Raw genomic sequence first — 21,300 nt, forward strand, 5'->3', positions numbered from 1 at the left:
ACAGCTGGCTAACCGCAGAGGCTCTGTCTTTCGGGCTCTTCAGGAACCATGAGCCTTGCGGGCCACCATCCCGGAAGTGGCATTTAGAGGAAGCAACTTAAGGTTGCTGGGGTATAATAAGCTCTCGAGATTGTAGATGAGGCTTCACAGGATTTTTGTGGTTTGTGTTGGCAAGGAGGGACTCAGAGGTTTTATTTCCCTTCATTTGAAGGAGCTAACTTCTCAGCTGAGCCCGACCTGTTTGTGGTAGGGGAGAAGGTGGTTCGGATGAGTAAGAGTCCATCAGAGAAAGCCGGTCTGCGCTCTTCCTCCTTGACTGCCTTGGGAGTGAGCTGATGCTTTAGCGGCGTATCATGGCCCAGCGAGCAATGTGGCTCATAAGCCACGAACCGGGAACTCCACTTTGTGGCACCGTCAGATTCTCCAGGTAAATGCAAGTCTAAATCCTCCGGGACGATCAGTCGGAAGAATGGGTCAGGTAGCATAGTTTTGTGATGCAGTGTATCCCTGGTAGGCGAATTACTTAACCTCTGTTTCATCTGTTAAATGAATGTTTTAATAGTACTATCGCATAGTGTTGTGAGGATTAAGTGAGTTGATACCTGGCACATATTCAGTATTATGTATATTCAAAGTGTTATTTAGTATCGCTCTATCTTGAAATTAACTCCACCTGCTTGGTATTGATTTGGAGATGATGAAAGGCAGGAAACTTACTGAGCACTACACGTTTTAAATTTTTTCTTTTATTAAGTGTTCTAATAAAAATAAGCCAATGACATTTTAACTCATTCTTCTGTAAAATCCTTGCTGAGCAATATCAGACTGTTACTTTCATCTTATGTTTCATTCCTAGAAATTTTCAGATAGTTTAACGTTCCTGATTGTTGAGTAAAACTGAAAAAGTACAAAAATTAAATTGTATTCACTTTAATGGTGTAAGCTGATCTGGTTTCATTTTTAGAATTTGCCGTATTTTATCAAAATAGCTCTGAAGAGTACTATACAATAATTCTTGGTAAAATGTGAGTGCAGTTGAGCAATTTTTTTCACCTTTTATTCTCAATGGCTATGACAATTATGTTTTGCCAACAAATTAATTATTCCCCGAGGAAAGCTCTATAGTGAAGTAGTGTAGCTCTGAATTGAAATTGAGACAGATAAAGATGAGTGTAATTCTAAATGAAAAGTGGTTGGCAATGTGGACATGAAAAATTCCCGCTTTGCAACCTAAACAATTTGTTACTAAGGGTATCAGAGTTGGAGTTTAACATTTTCCCCCCAGGATACCTGACTTACATTTGTTGTTGTTCCTCAAGTAACAGGGTTAATAATATTCTTTAATATGGTTCATTGACCTCATTGATCTATCCAAGATACTCATTTTACTTATATATTCCCTTGGGAATCGTTAGTCCTCCCATTCTCCCTGCCTCATAGGCAACTTGTATCTTTTTTTTTTTTTTTTTTGCTATCCTTGTATTCATGTGTCTATGTGTGCATTTTTCAAATTATGTAATTGTTCTGTAGACTTCAATACCTTTTCTTACATTTGTCAGATTTCTCAGCATTATTTTAAAGAAACTTCCATGTTATTTTGTGTTCGTCTAGAGCAGTACTATTCAGTAGAATTTTCTGCAGTGATGATCATTGGAAATGTTCTAAATCTGTTCTAATATTGTAGCCACTAACCACATGCAGCTTCTGAAGTGTGGCTGTTGTAACTGAGGAACTCAATTTCGCTTAATTTTAAGTTTAAATAGTCACATATGCCTAGTGGCTACTGTAGTGGAGAGTTTAGCTCTAGGTGATTAATTGCCCTGTAGTGCTCCATGGTTCACACCCTCCACGCTTTACCTATCCTCTTCCCCAGTGATGTATCCCAGGTTGCCTCCAGCTCTGCCATCAAAACAGATATCCTCAAAAGGTCCTTGGAGCATATCTATGCTGATTTTGACCAAATATTGCCAAATAATTGGCTCTTCACAATACTTTCTCCAGTCTACACTCACCAGCAGTGAGTGAGGGTTCCTATATCTCCTTTCTTTTCTAACATTCAGTTTTTGCCAGTATAGTATATTATTTTCATTTAATTTTCTCTGTGTAGCAATGACTGTTAGCCCTCTGGGTTTCCTCTTCTGTGAATTGCCTATAGATATTCTTCGTTCATTTTTTCTTTCAGATTTGCTGGGGGGGGGATTTGTTTTGTTTTGTTTTTTCCCTTATTAATGTGCCGGGGTTTATTGTGTATTCTTTATATTAATCCTATGTTATTTTTTTTTTTTTTGGCTATTACAGATATTTTATCATTGCCAATTAACTTGATATTGCCTTTGATTAAACAGAAATCACTGAGTTTATTGCAAGCAAAGTAGTTAGTGCTTTGGGAGATTTGTTGAAGTCTTCCCCTGCCCTTGTTTCCCAAGGATATCTTCCTACATTTTCTTCACTTTATCTTAGTACCTGTTATATTTAGGTCTTTAATCTATTCATAGTTCATCTTTGGATGTGTTGTTAATATAGGAATCCCATTTTGTTTTTCTCTACACTGTGGACCAGTTTTCCAATATCACCTTCCAAAAAATGCATATTTTTTTCATGGATTTGTGGAGCTGTTGATAGTTTATTACATTTCCCATATAAACATTGGTCTGTCTCAGTTCTGTTACTTTATTTGTCTGTTATTGTACCAATACCATACTGTATTTATATCTGTGGCTTTGTAGCTTATTTCAATATCCCATACAGGTCAGATTATTTTCCTGCTTACAAAAATAAGCTACTTAAGAAGTCATGCTTGTTTTCAGAATTTTTTCCTACTGTGCTCAGAACATTTCAGAAGAAAAGTCAGATATATTTGGGTGGGCATTTCAGCATCTCTATGGAGATAGCAAGTTGGGTTCAAATAATTCATTTGTCACTTATTAATTCTGTATTATTGAATGAACCAGGTAAGTTTTATTATTTTCAGTTTTCTGACCTCTTGGGGCTGATGGTAGGGCTAAGCAGATATGCACTGACATATTACCCACATATATGCCAAAGGATAATGGCCATCACTTAAGACTTAAAAAGGCAAGTGATCTTTCCTGTATCTAACTATACTCCCCGCCCCCCCAAAACAAAACAAAACAATCTAGATTCTGTTTTACAGATTTGCTGCCCAGATAGATAGTAATAGTATTAGGTTAAGTCTGGCTGAGGTTGGTATTGTACCTCATAGTTGTAGGGCCATTTAGAAAAAGAGTAGAGTCCTATTTTAGAAAAAGTCTTGAATAAATCTACAATGACAGGTTGAGTCACCAACCAAGTATTTATTGAGCACATATTGAAGCATTGTAAAAGGTCCCAGATTAACCTCTGTTTACATTCAGTCCTGAGATTCTTGCACTTAAGAAGAAATTTAATTATCTTTTAGGTAACTAGAGGATAAGACACGGTTCTAGAGTTTAGTCCAAAGTTCTCAATGATTTTTATTCAGAGACTCAGAGAAAGAAATGGCATTATATAACCTGCTACTCCTTTGCTGGAGTGCTAACTAATTCTTTCCTCCTCTCAATCAAGAAAGTGTGTCAGAAGGTAAATGAGTGAGGTTTACTAATATGTTGATAACTTTGAACACTCTTCTATTTTCTTTTTAAAGAATATTAGTAAATGTCAATATTTTATTAGTAGAATTGGTGAAAAAAAATTTTGTGAAGTAGTGTTGCTCTGAATTGAGATTGAGAGAGATAAAGATGAGTGTAATTTTAAATATATTCTTGATCCTCGATGAGAATTACTGGTATGTTCTTTAGCCACCTCATTATTTTACAAATAAGAAGAAAGACTTGGGAAAGTTAAGTGCTTTACATAGAAGTTAATAGCCAATAGATGGCTTTGTTCTGGACTGTGGAGTAGAAAGGTAAAGAATAGGGAAGGCACGTATTTTTTGAACTAAGAAAATATGATCTAACATTTCTGAAAATGAACAAAAGCACCTTCTATTCTGATTCCCCACAAAAAGGGATGAATTAGTAACTTACCATTTACCCTAGAGGATGCAAATCATAAAAAATTATTCAGATTATATTCTTTTTATTACCTCATACTATCTTCCAGGATCATGGAGGTAAACCATTATTACTAAAATGCTCATATATTTTTGTAGGGATTGGCATTGGCAAGAAACCTCAGGGTACCTGTTATTCACTTTAGATTGAGTAGAATATAGCATTCCGTTTACAATTATATCATCTCAACTAGTGAATTCAAAATTGTAGAGGGTTAAATTGAACTACTTCTTTTGATCTTCCTCTACTAAGATGGAATCAAGGGGGAAAAAAGTTCTTATAGATGCCTAAAATGTGTCCAGGTATACAATCCTTGCCTACCAGTGGGAATCTGAATGGCCAAGAGACTAGGATTTTGAATTAGAACCATGTGCTCTACCAATTTTAAAAAATGAACTAAATTGAATTACTTTTAGAAATAGGTGATACTTTATCATTTGAGTTAATATACCATGTATGCAGTAGTTACCTATAGTCAGAACTTAACATGTAATATAATATATTTTTTGGTTATAGTTTTTGAGGGTGTGTATGTAGTTGTTATTGTGTATTTTGTTATTACTGTTTGCTTTCAGTTTTGAGTTTATTTTTTGGTTTTGGAGTCTTCCATTTTTACTTGGAAGAATCATTTGTAATGTTTTTGTTTCCGTACTACAGACGGTATCCAACTGTTGAAAAACGAGCCAAAGTCTTCAATGGAGCAACTTATGTGCCTATTCCTGAAGATGGTCCTTTTCTTAAGTCACTACTCTTCGAACTTAGATTATTGGATGAAGATAAGGACTTCGTGGAGAGTCGCGATAGCTGTTCTCACATCAATAAAACTTCTGTCTATGGACTCAAAGTAGGAGGTGAAGAACTCTGGCCAGTTGTTGCTTTTTTGAAGAATGGCATAGTGTATACTTGTGTTCCACTAGTTGAACAAACTTTATCCCCTCGTCCACCATTAGTTAGCATTAGTGCAGTTTCACAAGGTTTTGAATTTCTTTTTGGGGTACAGGATTTTCTTTACTCAAGTCAAAAAAATGACACTGAGCTAAATACAAAATTGAGCCAATTGCCTGACTTGCTTCTACAGGCTTGTCCGTTTGGAACTTTGTTAGATGCTAACTTACAGAATTTATTGGATAGTATTAATTTTGCTTCAGTGTCTCATCCACAAAAACAACCAGCCTGGAAAGCTGGAACATATAAGGGAAAATCACAAGTTTCCATTTCTATCACTGAAAAGGTGAAATCTATGCAATATGATAAACAGGATATAGCAGATACATGGCAAGTAGTTGGAGCTGTCACTTGCAAGGTGAGTTTTTTCTCTGGTACTTGTTTTATCATACCATTTAACATCTATGGGGAAAAGTAAAATTTACTAACTTTAGTTTACATTGTTATATGACATTGTTGGTTTTTTTTATTGTAAACAGCAGTCATTAAGTGTTAGATTCATGCAAATTAATAAAGTTACCTTTTGCATTCCTACTAATAGTATTATATATTGCTACCTAATCAATTGCCCCATTTTCCCAACAAAGAACATTTATTATCATTATTATTTCTGTGGGTCAGGATTTCAGGAACAGCTTAGCTGGAACTTCTAGTGTAGAGTATCTCATGAAATCACAGTCAAGATTTCAGATGGAGCAATGTCACCAAATGGTTTGATTGGGGCCGGAAGATAGACTTGCAAGGTTGCAAGGTGGCTCATTCACATGGCTGGTTAATGGTGGGAGGCCTTAGCTCCTTTACATGTGGACTCATCAACAAGCTGCTTAAGAATGTCCTCTCAACTTAGTGACTAGTTTCCTGTAGATCAAATGATTAGACAAGAGACGGACACAGGGCACAAGCAGAAGCAATTTTTTATTACCAAGACTGAGAGGTCAGAGAGCATCACTTCCACCATTTTCTGTTTGTTAAAAGCAGGTCGCCTCTCTCACACGTGCTCTCTCGCTCTCTCGCTCCCTCCATAAAAAAAAAAAAAAGCAGGTCGCTAAGTCTGGTCCACATTCAAGGGGGCTGCAATTAGGCTCCACCTTTTAAAAAGGGTCAAATAATTTGTGAAAATATTTTAAAACTACCATATCTATTTTCCATTTTCTCTAGCAGGGGTGAATTTGACAAACTTTTGATTTAATATCTAAAACCAATTTAAAAGGCTTGTTTTATTTTAACAAGTCAGTGAGTTAATGTAGGGTTCTCTCGTTAGAAAATAGGAAAAGACAACAGAAATAGCAATACGGTTAGTGATCAGTACCATGTTGAATAATGATCCAAAATAAAAACTGTCCAAGTACATTTTTTACAAGTACATGTTAATATTCTCAGGTATCTATTTTTCTGATACCCTTCTTTATTCCCTGTACTTACAAATATAAACTTTTTACATATCAAACTTATTATTGAGTGGCTATGTACAAATTTTATAGATAAAAGTAGATTTCAAGAACAGAAAAGTATAATAATCCTGGAAGAAAATTGGGTCTTCCTTTTCCCTTTTAATGTTAAAGTGATTTAAGAGTTTGTGTTTTAAACTCAATTCCATCATGATCAAAAATACATAGCAGTTATTTTTATTTTTATTTTTTTCAGCTCTATTACAGTTGTTTCATTTTTTCCCCATTGCTCTCCCCTGTCCCGCCCAGCCCACCTTCTCCCATAGAAATAAGTATTGTGAAGTGCTCTAAAATTGAGGTGTCCATGGATTATGTTATTTGTATTAAAATAGCTTAATCCTTTTTTCTTATAAGTTCTGCGAGATAAAAGCAGGAAAATTCATCATTTCTGTTTTTTCATTCTGTGACAATAAATAGGGAATATGTTATCTATCCTTTACTATTAATTAATATCATAGTTTTAAATGTCTCAGCTCATTAATAAGCTGACCCTTGTTTATTGTGTATGGGAATTTTGGATTTATTCATATTCCTTGTCTGATACAAATTATCATGATGGAAAAGTTTCTTCTTTGAAAAATTTTCTTCTAAAAATAAAGAGTAGAGATCTACCTTAATCCACACACTAAATGTTTCTTTAAAAGATCTGTTGGCCAAATATCTTTTAAGTACTTCATGAATTTAGTATTATAATGAAGTTTTATTTGAAGCCTATTATAAGTGAAAGTAATTATCTTCATTTTATCTTAGTCCTAGTAGTCAACTGAAAGCCCATGGACTGAAGTTTAGTCCTCATTCTACCACTAATTCCCTATGTGCCTTGGGAAAGTTCATAATTTCTTTACGTTTTTCTGATTTTTAAAATCAGATAAGTTCCTAGGTTCCTTCTGTTTTTTTATAATTTCTAGTTAAAAGTCCACATTTACATATGCCGGATTGGTTAAAGGGTAGTACATAGATTTCTTCTAGAATAGATGTCCTCATTCTATAGTAAATGACTGGTCAGCTGGTATTTTAAAATGCCTAGAAGGTGGATAACTTGTTGGTGGTTTCCATAATGGTTGCAATTTTCTGATTCCTGTAAGAATGTTAGAAACTAATTTAATAACTATAAACTGATTATTTTAAAATTTTAATACTATTTACTATTAATACTTGCTTACTTTATTACTGTCATAAATATCCGTCTAAAAACATAACTCTTTATTCTTGCTAGTTCACATAGAGTGAAGAAGCAGATAGTTTAGAAGTTGAAACACTAAAATATTTTGAAGTTTTGTAGTAAGATTATTTGGCATTTTATTCATAAATGTAATTGATTTTATTGTAATTGTCACCAAAATACCTTTATAAGACACTAAATTTTATATGCTTGCCTGTTCTCTATGTGCTTACATTTTATAGCACATATATTCTTGAATTCACACATATGTCAAGCAGTAGATAAAACATAAAAAGGTGAAACATTTCATATTAGAATGGTAAACAAAGATAGGCTCCTAAATTAGAAAATAATAATACGTTCGGCAAACATTTTTTGAGTGTTTCTTAGGTATAGCAATGTGCTGAACACTAGATATGTGAAGAAAAATAGAGGTATGTGAAGCTGTCAAATCTGGCCTCCATACCTTCCTAGAATACTGACTTCCCTTTACCTTCTACCTTCCAAGTCTCTCATGAGTGCCTGTCATTGGCAAACTAACCCAGACCACATAGGAAAAAGATCCTGAGCTTCTCTACATTGCACAGGTAGGCTCTGGGAGTGACAATACAGAACATAAGGTGTCGCACAAAGCATCAAATGAGCTGAGGTTACAAAGAGAAAAGAATATTGTAGTTGGAGGGAATAGCACATACAAAAGCAAGGAGGTATTAAGACTTTATCATTTATTCAGGAAAATTCAGAATCCAATATGTCTACAGCATTAGTTGCAAGGTAGAAAAATCATTGAAGAAATGAAGGGCTTTAAAAGTAATACGAAACTGAAAGGAAACTGCTGAAAGATTCTGAACGTGGATACAATATAATTAGAATTTTGTTTTACTAAGGTGACACTGATTGAGGGTAGAATGATTAGAGGAAAACAAATTAAATAAATTTAGAAGACTGTGACAAAAAATGTAAGGGCCCATACCAATGTGTTTACAACAAGAATGCAGAGAAGTCAGTGGGTTTGAAATAGCCTTTTAAGGGTTGTAAATATAGGCAGAGGGCTCCAGGAAGGTCCTCCTGGTCTCTAGCTTCGGTGTGTGAGACCGTGTTAGAACCATTAATGAGAACACAGAAAGCACAGAGAACAATGCCTTGAGAGAAAAGTGAGTTAAATTGTGGAAAATGACTCAGATAAATTCAGAAAAGCCTCACCCAGAAGATTTATGCTTCTAAAATCTTGGTAATATGTTTCCTTTTGTATTGCAGTGTGATTTAGAAGGAATCATGCCAAATGTTACCATCAGCTTGAGTCTCCCCACCAATGGATCTCCACTTCAGGATATTCTAGTTCATCCTTGTGTGACTTCTCTTGACTCTGCCATCCTGACTTCTAGTAGTGTTGATGCAATGGATGATTCTGCATTTAGCGGACCTTACAAATTTCCATTCACTCCACCTTTAGAGTCATTCAACTTATGCTACTACACTTCCCAGGTAAATACCTTCAGAAAAATTGAGACTTGCAAATCATACATTTGGTCCAAATGAGAACTTTTCATGAGTTATTTGCCAGACAGTAATTGATGAAGAAGATTCAATTCTTTGACTAGGATGCTTCTTACCTCTGGTGTCTGTAATAGCACTGAATGGTTTTCAGAGTCGTGGAATTTTTTTTTTTTTAGTGTTCCCTAATAAGGAATTCATGGTCATAAGAAACAACTTGGTAGGATTTAGTCATGGTTGAACCATGAACATTTAAAAATCCTAGGCAACTGTGGTTACAAATATATAATATTAATAGCTTTTTATTGCTTATTGAATAACTACTATGTGTCAGACATTGTCCGAGGCACTTTACATGTATTTTCTTTAGTACTTTTAAAACCCTTGAGGTAGGTATTATTTGCCTCATTTTACATGAGAGTCTCCAAGAAGTTAAATGACTTGTACAAGGTCATATAACTGATAAGTAGCAGAGCCTAGATTTGAACCCAACATCTTCTACTATACCATTTTTCTCTTATAATTGTGCATTTGTAGTTTAGAAAAACCTACTCAGGCTAGCTTAAGTAAGGAGAATTTATTTTGAAATTGCAAAGGCAATGTCATTATCATTCAAGGATAAGAAGTAGAAGACCCAGGCCATACTGGAACTAGAATCAGAAAATTAAAATTAAAATCACTCTCTACTCAAGGTCTACACCGTCTGTCTCATCTCTGCTTCTCAGTCTCCTCTTCCAGCTGGCTTTCTCAGATGTCCTCCAGCTCTAGGATGTCGGCAGCTGTCCGTCTCAAGAGACGATGGTGTAGCTTCTTAAGAGTCTATCTGCACCGCTGAGAATGGCTGTGCAGTCCGACTCGGGAGTGACACGGTATCTGTCTCCTCCCGTGTTGAATCGACATCTTGCGATGACGCTGGAGTGTCCTCTCCAGTGAAGCTGAAGCTACAGAGCCTGGGCAGGGTGATATGGAGGGTCTGCTGTTGCCCATGCAGCAGACACCCCCTCTCTTCGCAGCTGAAGGGTCCAAGGGAAAGACGGAGTCAATACAGCTTGGCTTCAGGTGCGCCGCAGGAGTTGCCGGTGTTGACTACAACGTCAAACCGCCTTAGGGACTCCGGCTCCGGATTTTCTGTCGGGGTTTACTCCCTTAGCCTTTCCCCTGAAGAGGTATGCCGCAAGGCAGCGGAGGTTTTTTGGAGTCAGAGTTTTCCTTCTCTGATGTGCCCTGACTGGAAGATCGAACCAGCGACACTTAGCTCGCAGGCCGACGCTCAATCCACTGAGCCAAACCAGCCAGGGATGTATACTGTAAAATAGGTCCTTCCAATTTCTTAATTCATGTGTACCAGAAATAGTAATTGGCTTGTCCCACCCTACAGATTGTCACCCTTTCAGTCAATTATTGATAACCAATTTAATAAGCTACTGCAGAGCTGGTTGGTGGGGAGTAATCACCATATACAAATGAGGCAGCAGGAACTTTGGGCAGGCTGTCAGTGCATGTCCTGTATTGCAGGTCATAGAGAATCTGGAGGAGGGGAAGTGGGGAACCTGGTTGAACAAGAGTAGGAAAAAGAATGTAAGAATGTACTGCACACCTTTCTAAGGCACCTTTCTCATCCCTGAAAACAGAAAGAGATGGAAGAGGCCATGCCCTTACAATGAATGTAACTCCATCATCTATTATCCAAACAACTTGGAATAACCCATTAGTCATTAAAGACATATCTGTGTATAATGAGTATATTACTGCAAGACTTTTTTCTCAATCACCATTGATGTTTTAGACCTATTAACCTTAGAATTTTATAAGTTTGTTTATGTTTGTTTCCAGGTTCCCGTCCCACCAATTTTGGGCTTTTATCAAATGAAAGAGGAAGGAGTACAGCTAAAGATAACAGCTAATTTAAAACTTCATGAAAGTGTGAAAAATAATTTTGAATTCTGTGAAGCTCACATGCCATTTTACAATAGGTAGGAATAAAATAACATGATGCCATGATTCTGCCTTCTGTAGTACATTTTCACTGCCCTACAAAATTACCTGTCTTTGTTTTTTACCTAATTTTTAAGATTTTTATGTCATTCAAATGAATGCTGATTCTGAACCAAAACATAGTTATAAAAATAATCTCTGTACCTTTAAATGTGTCTTTATTTTTTGGTTAAACATGCTAGTAAATATAAACTTACGCTAGTGTAGCTTTCTCAGAGATTATTTGACTCCTGGTTTTCTTTCTAGCAAATTCTCTGTACCCTGCATACGAGTCAAGCCCACTATCAGCTATCTAGTGAATTAAATCAGTCATTATCATACAATTACAGTTGACCCTTGAACAATCGAGGGTTGGGCCACCAACCCCTGTGCAGTGGAAAAATCCATGTATAACTATTGACTCCTCAAAAACTTAACTACAGTCGTCCCTCCACACCTGCAAATGCCAACCATGGATTTAAAAGGTTGACGCTCGAACAACATGGGTTTGAACTGTGTAGGAAACCTGTGTTGTTTAGGGATCAACTGTACTTCCTCATCAATTCTCCTCTTAAACTTGTCCTATAGCATAGTTCTTTTTTTTTTAAGTATATTTTATTGATTATGTTGTTACAGTAGTTCCAATTTTTTCCCCTTTGCTCCCCTCTGCCCAGTACCCCCCTTCCCTCCAATAATCCCACCACCTGTAGTTCATGTCCATTGGTCGTGCATATGAGTTCTTTGGCTTCACCCTTTCCTATATTATTCTTAACTTCCCCCTGTCTATTTTGTACCAATTGATTCTGCTTCTTAATCCCCGCACCATATCCCCATTTCTCCCCCTCCCCACTCCCAGCTGATAACCCTCCAAATGAACCCATACCTATGATTCTGTTCTGGTTTGCTTAGTTGGATTTTGTTTTTATTTTTTAGATTCAGTTGTTGATAGTTGCAAGTTTGCTGTCATTTTAGTGTTCATAGTTTTTATCTTTTTCTTAAGTCCCTTTGACATTTCATATAATAATGACTTGGTGATGATGAACTCCTTTAGCTTTACCTTGTCTTGGAAGCACTTCATCTGCCCTTTCATTCCAAATGATAGCCTTGCTGGATAGAGTAATCCTGGTTGCAGGTTACCTTTTATCACATTGAATACTGCTTGCTAGTCCCTTCCTGCGTGCAAAGTGTCCTCTGAGAAATCAGCTGATAGTCCTATAGGCAACCCCTGTAGGCAACTCTCCGCCTCTCTCTTACTGCCCCCAGGACTCTCTCTTTATCTTTCGCCTTTGGCATCTCAATCATGTTGCATCCTGTTGTGGTCCTCTCTGGGTCCAGCTTGCCTGGGATCCCTCGTGCTTCCCGGACCTGTATGTCCATCTCCATCACAAAATTTGGGAAGTTTTTCTCATTTTTTTCAATTCTTGCTTCCTCATTCTGCACTGGTTGACTGTTTTTTTCTTCCTTATATTCCAAATCATTGATTTGAACCCCGGTTTCCTTCCCTTCACCATTGGTTTTGTGTCGATTTTCCTTTGTTTCATTTAGCATAGCCTTCACTTCTTCTCTTATGCGTTTGCCATACTCAAGCATATCTGTCAAGCCTGTGATCATCATTATCACCAGTATTTTGAATTCTGCATCTGTTAGGTTGTCTATCTCCTCATCTGTGAGGTTGGCTATCTCATCATTTAGTTCTCCCACTGGAACTTTGATCAGTTCCCCCTCCTTGGCCAACTTCTTTGTCTCCTCATTCTGACAGGCTCCTGTGTTTGTTTGCCTCTGTGTCCCAGGTAGAGATGTTATTCCTGTTACACTATAAGGGGCGGAGTCCTAGGGATTCATCAGTACAGGGTGACCTGTTTCACCACATTGTGGCATTGTATGTGGGGGAGGGGTTTTGACAGGGAACAATGCTGACTGCCCAGCACTCGCCCCTTTTCCAGGCACCTCTCCCACTTCTACACCAGACTGGCTCCCCTGTAGCTGCTGCCCTGGCCATCGTTCCCAAAGTGTGTGGGTCTGCGGACATTCTAGGACCGTGGGGGCTCTTTAAACAAGCGGACTCTGCTGAGAGACCAGCAGTTTCTGCCTCCACCCCGACCCCCACTGGTCTGCACAGTCAGAAGCAATGAGGCTTGATTTTCCCCGTTGCTGGGACAGTGAGCTGCTAGGTCCGGTGAGGAGCTGGGAACACTCCCCAGGTGTCCCTCCTGACTTTAAAATGTGTGATTGCGCTTTCTGTCGGCCTGCCACTGCAGCCACCACACCACGTGTCCTCCCCGCCCCTTCTCCACCCCTCCTACCTGTCTGGATAAGTATTTCTTCTTTACATCTTTGCTGGACTTCCATGCAGTTTGATTTTCTGGTACTTCTGGTTGTTTTCTAGTTTTGAGGTAGCTGTATTCCTTCTTAGTTGTGAAGGGAGATGCAGCATGTCTGTTTACGCCTCCAACTTGGCCAGAAGTGTAGAGCATTGTTCTTTTCAAAGAATATCTAATGTATAGTAAAATTATAGTTTTAATGTTACGTTAATCCATAGGAATTAATATGTTCTGTATGATTTTATAATCGTTTTTAGAATTAATAATGAAATATACTATCTATCCTCACCAAAAATGTCTTCAGAACTAATAATGGAATATATGTCATTACAAAAAATGTTTATTTTGTTTCCTGGTGGTTTTGTGAGATATAATATTATTTGTTCTACTCTGTTGTGCAAATGTGAATATAGAAATGCTATTATCTTTTCTTGTATTAAGTAACTAGCAAGATTTGACTTAGATTCCTTAAAATTGTTGTATCTGTGATCTTTTTTTTTTTTTTTTGTATTGTGTCTTTTTTTAAAGAGGTCCAATCACACATGTGGAATGCAAAGTTAGTTTTGGCCAACTTGAAGTATCTCGAGAGAAAAGCTTATTGATCTGGATTATTGGTGAGCCAGGTTTTGATTATTGATTATTTTGTATTCACTTACTTTAGAATCTGCTTAATTTAGGATATTTGACCAGTGTATTTTTGTTTTTAGGACAGAAATTCCCAAAATTAATGGAAATTAGTCTTTCTGGAACTGTAACTTTTGGAGCCAAGAGCCATGAGAAGCAGCCCTTTGACCACATTTGCATTGGGAGTACAGCATATTTAAAAGTAAATATATTTGTATGGCTCACTATATTAGAAACCTTTCCTTTGTTTCTAATTTGCATATATCTAATTGATTTTTAATGTTTTCTAGCCTTTTTTTTTTTTAAATTATGGGTTCTTTTTTATGTCTGTGCTATTCTTTTTTGATTTTTGTGAGATTCTTTTTGTTTAGTATTAGTCACTTTCTATTTCATTTAGTACTTTAAATTTTTAAGGTGAAACAAGTAAGTATGACCTAAACACCTCAACTCAGTCTAGTTCTGCACTGCTCTAATTATCACATTTGAGATTTGTATACCAAAAATACAAGATATAGTCCATTTCCTCTAGGGATATTTTTTCAATGATCCATGTCAATAATTGATCAATGCTAACTGCTTTTGGTGTTTCAAGGAAAGAAAACTTCTGACCAAAGTGATCAAGAAAAGCATTGCAGTAGAGATGGAATTTAAACAAAACTCTGAGGCCCAGATAAACATGAATATGAAACCATGAAGGCTGACTAACATTTGTATAGGTTAAAGAGATAACTTAATCATAAGAATGAAGGATAACAAAGCATGCTTAGGAACCAGTGCCAGGAACACACAAGGCTGGATAAGATTTAGGTCTCCATTATAGAGGCTTTTATTCCTTTGTTACAAAAAATTATAATATTTTTGAGTCAGGGAATGGGCTTTCTGAAAGTGATACTTTACAAAGATTAATCTAGAATGTATGTGAGGAAGGTGAGAGAAAAAATAAGTATCGACATACTTTTTTAGCTCTATTAGTATTCTGGATGAAAGGTAATAAGTTAATCATACTGAGCTCCTGTAGTGTCACAGAAAGTAAAAGGAAGAAACTGCTATAGGAGTTGTAATAAAAGTAAAGCCTTGGTCACTAATTAAATATAGAGACAGCAAATAGTTGTAAGTCAAAGATGGTGCTACTTAAAAAGTATATAAATTAAACCAGACTTGAAGCTCCAAGAGAGCAAAGACCATTTGAGTCTCATTCATTCATTGTTTTCCTATCAACATCTAGTCCAGTACCTGCCACATAAATATTTGATGCATGAGTCAATATAGTACTTAGAAGATAATACTGATATGGAGAAAGTTGAGAAGGAGTGGGTTGCATAACATGTATGTTGCTGTTGATAGCAACATATCCCAGTGTAAGTGTCTAGTAGGTAGCTAAAATCTTGGAACTTGATTCTTAAAAGAGAGCTCAACTGTATTTTTCAGGAAAAAATGTAGGATGTTACTAAACTGTATGTCTTTCAAAGGTAGTGATTATGTCTTTTCTATTCATTTTCATCATTTAACCAGTTAATGTTTAATCAAAAGTGTGTATTACATGTCTTTCTTTGTTCACTGAATAGATTTATATAATACCTAGTTTTGTGGAACTCAACTCTGTCATAACTTTCAGCATCCAGAATTATACTAAACAAGCAAGCGAAAGCCCTGTACTAATGGAGATAATTTAAGAAACAATGTTAAAGATCCAAAAACTACATTCTACGAAAGTGATCAGTTAGTTTGGTAATTAAAAGGAAAAAGTTAGGAAATAGAAACTTGCAGGGAAGGGAAATGGAAGAAAAAAAGTATAGAAAAAGATACCAGGATACTGCAGAATCAGGCACTTTTAAGAGCAGAGAGGAAGAGAACCACAGCAAAAGGAGACTGGAGCTGAGTAACTTATAGAACTTTCATAGTTAATGTGAATATCATTGTGATTCAGGCACCCAGCACTGCTCTCAGAGAAGGTACTAATGGCCCTTTCTATTCTAGTACAACATAATAATTGGAATTTACACTGATGTTGCCACATTATCCGTTAAATCTAGGAACTACGGATTAAATTTTAGAAAGGTTTTCTAGGTGAGAGAAAAGATGATTTCTAACCTCAGTTATATAAAAGTTGTGAGAGAAAAGATGATTTCTAAGCTCAGTTATATAAAAGTTAAGTTTCAGTTTTCCGGAAAATTAAGTGGAGCATCTCATTTCTTCTAAACACCAGAATAAACTGGTGTTTCTCTTTTAGTAGTTGCATTCTTGTGTTTATTAGAAGATGTGTAAGTTTCTGCCTGTGGAGGACTTATGATCTGAATATGTCACAAACACATACCCTTATAATATGCAGAACACCAGACGTCATTGGGGAAGGAGCACTAGCTTTAGTAATCAGTCAGGTCTGAGTTAAAATACCAGCTCTGAGCTTCAGTTCCCTCATTTGTACAATAGAAATATGTTGCAGTATGGATTAGAGTTCATGTTAGTGAAGTGCCTGGTATATATGAAAGACTTCATAATGCCAACCTTACAAAAAATGTTCCTGATGCGAAGGGGAAATGATGAGTGTATATATGTACTTATGCACACACAATATTCAGGTTTAATATTTTGTAATTTTAATTTTGTGAACTGTGTGAAGCAACTTCCTAAAACTGTGTCAAAGGAAAAACTGTGACCATTATTTTTTACCAAAGAATCACCTCAATTTTTGGTACTTTTCTCTTTCTAGCTTCATTTTAGGATCTTAGATTACACACTTACTGGGTGTTATGCAGATCAGCATTCAGTTCAAGTTTTTGCATCAGGAAAACCAAAGATAAGTACACGTAAGTTGTATAGATTTCATACTAACTTGAGGGAATTAAAATGGTGTTATGCAGTTATTATCTAAGGTAAAATTAAAATTAACAGAAAGAGATCAGGGAGTAATCCCGATTTACAAAAATTATGGTCTGATTATATTTTGTGTAACAGTTTGTGTACTTTACATTTCCCTTTGCTACCTTCTGTTTATAAAATTGTCTGGATGAGCAAGGATTGACATAGAGTTGGGCTTTAGTATAAAGTTGGGTTCATTTTGCTCTGTTTGTAATATACACTTTTATTTAGGGGTTGCTCACAGGGGCTTTGGTGTTGAACAGGCAAGAGGTTTGTCTAGCTTAGACAGTTTGTTATCTGCGTGATTTTAGGCAAGTTAGTGAACTACTCGAAGTTTTAGTTCCTTCATCTGTAAAATGGAAATAGTATTATTTACCTCAGGATTGTCATGAGGTTTAAATAAAATTATATTACCCAGGCACTTAGCATGATGCTTAGCATGTAGCGTGGGTTTAATAAATGCTGCATGATTATTTAAAATGTTAACTATTTCTAGCAAATATTGTAGTCAATGAGCATTATTTAGTACCTTCTCTACAAATAGCAAAGCAATCAAAAGAAGATTTCCTGTCTTTGGTGAATTTGTTGGTTGTAAAAAATATGTATATATAGTTATGAAAATTTAGGGAGACAAAAATAATTTATAAGTGAATTCAGAATTATTTAATTCAGATCAAATACATGTGACATAACTGAAAAGTAACTAGAATGAGGTAGAGTAAGCTAAATGTAAGCAGACATTTGCCTCATATATTAAGGAGAATAAATCTGTTGTATTTAGATAAGATTTTTTAAGCTAAGGATTAGGGCCCTTAAAATAGGAAAGATAGGACAGGACTTTCAAAAGAAATACAGAACTCAGAACTACAGTGTTCTAAGCAATTACTTGTGAAGGGCAATAATAAATTTTATGTAATTCTGTGTCATATTCTTTACCTCCTTAAGGTTTTTCCTGTTTTCTCCTATGCCATTTTTTTTTTTCTTGGCTGTCTTTTAAAAAGATGCATGTATATGGAAGAATGCATTTTGTGTGTGTGTGTGTGTGTGTATGTGTGTGTGAAAGCATAATAGCTATGTCAGTTTGGATAAACTAGTAGTTTTGTTTAAATTCAAACAGACTAACAGATTATACCTATGAGGTACAGAATGCAAATGTCAATTTAAATAATAATGCTAACATTTATTGTTTACTGTGTGCCAGGCACAGTTAAAAATATTTTATTTTTTAAGATTATTTATTTATTTATTTCTGGGGAGAAGGGAAGCATGGGAGAAAGAGAGAGAGAGAAATATCAATGTGTGAGAGAAAGAATCTGTTGCCTCTCACATGTCCCCAACTGGGGACCTGGCCCTCAACCTAGGCATATGCTCTCACCAGGAATTGAACTAGTGACCTTTCAGTTCATGGGCTGGTGCTCAATCCACTGAGCCACACCAGCCAGGGCTCTAAATATTTTATATGTGTTAATTCATTCTTTACAACCTCCTATTAAGTGTTATCTCTCCATTTTACAGATGAGAATGCTGACAGAACAGATTAGGGTCACATAATCAGTAAATGCCAGAACTGGGAATCAAACCCATATTCTAGCTCGGAGCTTGGCCACTTAACTAATATGCTGTGTTGCCTCTCAGTGTTACTGAGTTCCCAAACTTGGTGATGGGGTGAGCGGAGATAAAGTAATACATCCTAGCTATCCTACTTATATTCTTTCATTATGAAGAAGAAAAGTAGAAAGGAAAGAATTGGATATTTAGTGATGCATGATAATAAGAATTTACATATGTCTAGCTCAAATTAGCATTATCTTAATTTTGTATATCAGAAAACTTCAGTTCAAAGAGGGTTGTCATTTGTCCAAAGCTAAAAAGCTATTATAGCAAAAAGCTTAAATTTGATCAAAACTTTAAGAAACTATTGAAGGAGTCTTTTTAAAACATCATTAGAAAGTTGGATATTTAATTACATCTCTGAAACTTTGAATGAGTAGAGAATAATTGCAAGATCAGAATCAGGACTTTGGTAAAGAGGTTACGAAAAGGAAACCAATAAAAAATGTTAATGCTTTTGTTCTTGAAGTAATGGTCTATAAGAAACAGAAGTTAGGGAAAATGAGAAGGGGGAGAAATTGGCAGATTTGGCCTAAATGAGGGGTATTGGCATAAATTTATCATAAATAAGCTTAAAAGTGGGTAATTTAAATATTTTAATAAACTCGTATTTCTAAAGTGGCAGAGTTGTAATTATGCATTGATAAATTCAAGTGAATATTTCAGAGTATTGCCTTGCTTGAAATAATTGTGTTCCACAATTTTACAATATCAGTTTCTTACTGAGTTTTTGTTAATATAATATAGTCTTATCATTTTTTTCTTTTATTTCCAGACCGGAAACTAATATCTTCTGACTATTACATATGGAATTCTAAAGCTTCTGCTCCAATAACATATGGATCATTATTACTGTAATTATCTCATGTCTAAATGGGATTTGTGCAATAGCAACATAGCTTACATTAAATCATAGTCTTTAATTTTAATGTGTATACATATAACCTATAAATGAGAAATCATTGAGTGATTTAATTATTTAAAAAAGCTCTTGTTTGATGTTTTTAGTCTGACATAGTTTGAAAAAATAATTTTAAAGACTAATTAATGTCTTCAATTTTGTTACCATTTGATTTTACTCAAATATGATTCAGAACATAAACCAGCAGTGATTCATTTTAGGCTTATTTTAGACTAGTCCTGGGTCATCCTGCCACATGTTCCTTCCCATAACTGTGGCAGACATGGCTAGTCAGTCACAGCCTCCTCTCTCCACTGAGATTTCTGGATACGGGCTCGGCTCCTCTTCAGCGCAGAGCTGCAGCCACTCCTGATAGATTGTAGGTGATATGCAAGATAAAAAAAATTGTTTGCTCTTCCAAACCTGAGTACTAAGCTCCTAGTATATTGTGTTGATACAGAATACCAGAGAACACATTAGAAACATGTAAATCTCTTGAAAAAACAGCCAATGAAAACAGAAAAATTGTCTAAATAGTAGCCTGTTCTTAATCAGAACTATCCAACTGACTTATAAAGAATCTGCCTAATTCAACTTAAGGTGTTTATCTCTGTTCTGAAGTTACTTTTCAGGTAAGCTTATTAATCTGCCACAGTAACAATTTGCTTAGGGTGTCAATAAGAATAGCAAGAGGGGTGGTATATCTTCAGAAGATGAGCATAGTGTTTTTTGTGATCACTTAATGTGTGCAGCCAGTTTTTCAAGATAAATTTAGGAATAGTGCTTTTTTGTATTTTATTATTAATAAATCCATTAATGAATGAATTCAGATAAAGAGTTGTGTTGCATATTTTCTTTAAATTTGTCATTCTCACTCTCTTATTAGCATTCTCTTGGATTCCTCAGAAACTATCTAGTCATACTTTTTCTTCTTTACCTGTCATAACAATTACATGTCTCATTCTCTGTCCAAAGCAGTTCATCGTCAAGTTGGACTTGAGGTGACCAAGAAAAGATGAAATCTCAAGATCCTCAAAACTTAATTTGTGCCATTTCTTTTTACAGAACAGAATTAGAAGCATTATGAAAAAATATGTATTACAGATTAGTATTCAATTAAATTATATTTGGGTTTCTAGTTTTTAATGAGTCTCCTAAGGAAAAGCTTAGAAAAAACTGCTAAGTCCTTGAAAGAGAGTTACGATAGTTTGAAGGAATATTGCATATAAATTTAGGACTTGAAATATGATTTTAATTAAGGTCAATCCTACTCATTATAAACTCATTTTCTGCAAGGCATTATCATGGCATGATGTTCTCTGTTCAAAATTATCCCACGTAACAAAGGAAATAGAATAACTGCCTGACCAGGACTTTAACTTGTTATTCTAGCTTAATCGTAGGTAATCAGTAGTAAAAACCTTTCGTTTGAAAGAATAAAATTATTCCCCTCAAGTTACTTGATCTCTGTTAAACTCAAGAAAAACTTAACATTTAACTTATATTAATATGAATGGAGCCATCGTGATTGTATAAATGTTTAGTTAAGTATAGGCAAGAGGCATTTATCTGGTGAGTAGGCAGAAATTCAGTGTAATAATCCCCTAGGGGAAACTTACTTTATAAGCAATCAGAAAAACCAATGACTCTTTGATTTGACATTTCTAGAAATCTGAGGAAAATCTAGGGAGTACTGGAAAAGTGTATGGGCCGTGGGCAACCTGGTGCCATCTGTTGCCATTGTACTCTAACATTACACTACAGAACTAAAACCAACTCATGTTTTCATCCTGTTAAGATCAGCTGGACACATTGTGATGCTTTTGATTTTGTCTAGAAACCTGTCACTTCGGGATAATTTCTGAAGACAGAGTCTGTTTCCCGTTTGGTAGGTGACCTGTTTAATGTT

At 35.7% G+C, this 21,300-nt stretch overlaps 1 protein-coding gene across 2 annotated transcripts; it reads left to right on the plus strand.

The window, feature by feature from the left end:
- Nucleotides 1–31: 31 nt before the first annotated feature.
- On the plus strand, nucleotides 32–20,226 carry AP5M1 (adaptor related protein complex 5 subunit mu 1). 2 transcript variants are annotated; one of them, XM_090272059.1, is made up of 8 exons: nucleotides 32–427; nucleotides 4,710–5,355; nucleotides 8,865–9,092; nucleotides 10,935–11,074; nucleotides 13,925–14,010; nucleotides 14,104–14,222; nucleotides 16,731–16,827; nucleotides 19,266–20,226. In XM_090272059.1, exons 1-8 carry the CDS (start codon nucleotides 354–356, stop codon nucleotides 19,346–19,348), a joined length of 1,473 nt encoding a protein of 490 aa, XP_090128185.1. In that variant the 5' UTR covers nucleotides 32–353; the 3' UTR covers nucleotides 19,349–20,226. The 2 variants fall into 2 exon arrangements, with proteins under 2 accessions (XP_090128185.1, XP_090128186.1); XM_090272060.1 differs by lacking the exon at nucleotides 16,731–16,827 and having other exon boundaries at nucleotides 19,266–19,341.
- The last annotated feature ends 1,074 nt before the right edge of the window (nucleotides 20,227–21,300 follow it).

This window comes from Furipterus horrens, unplaced genomic scaffold (genome assembly GCF_987537825.1).
Source record: "Furipterus horrens unplaced genomic scaffold, mFurHor1.1.pri manual_scaffold_3, whole genome shotgun sequence".
Taxonomy (NCBI): Eukaryota; Metazoa; Chordata; class Mammalia; order Chiroptera; family Furipteridae; genus Furipterus; species Furipterus horrens.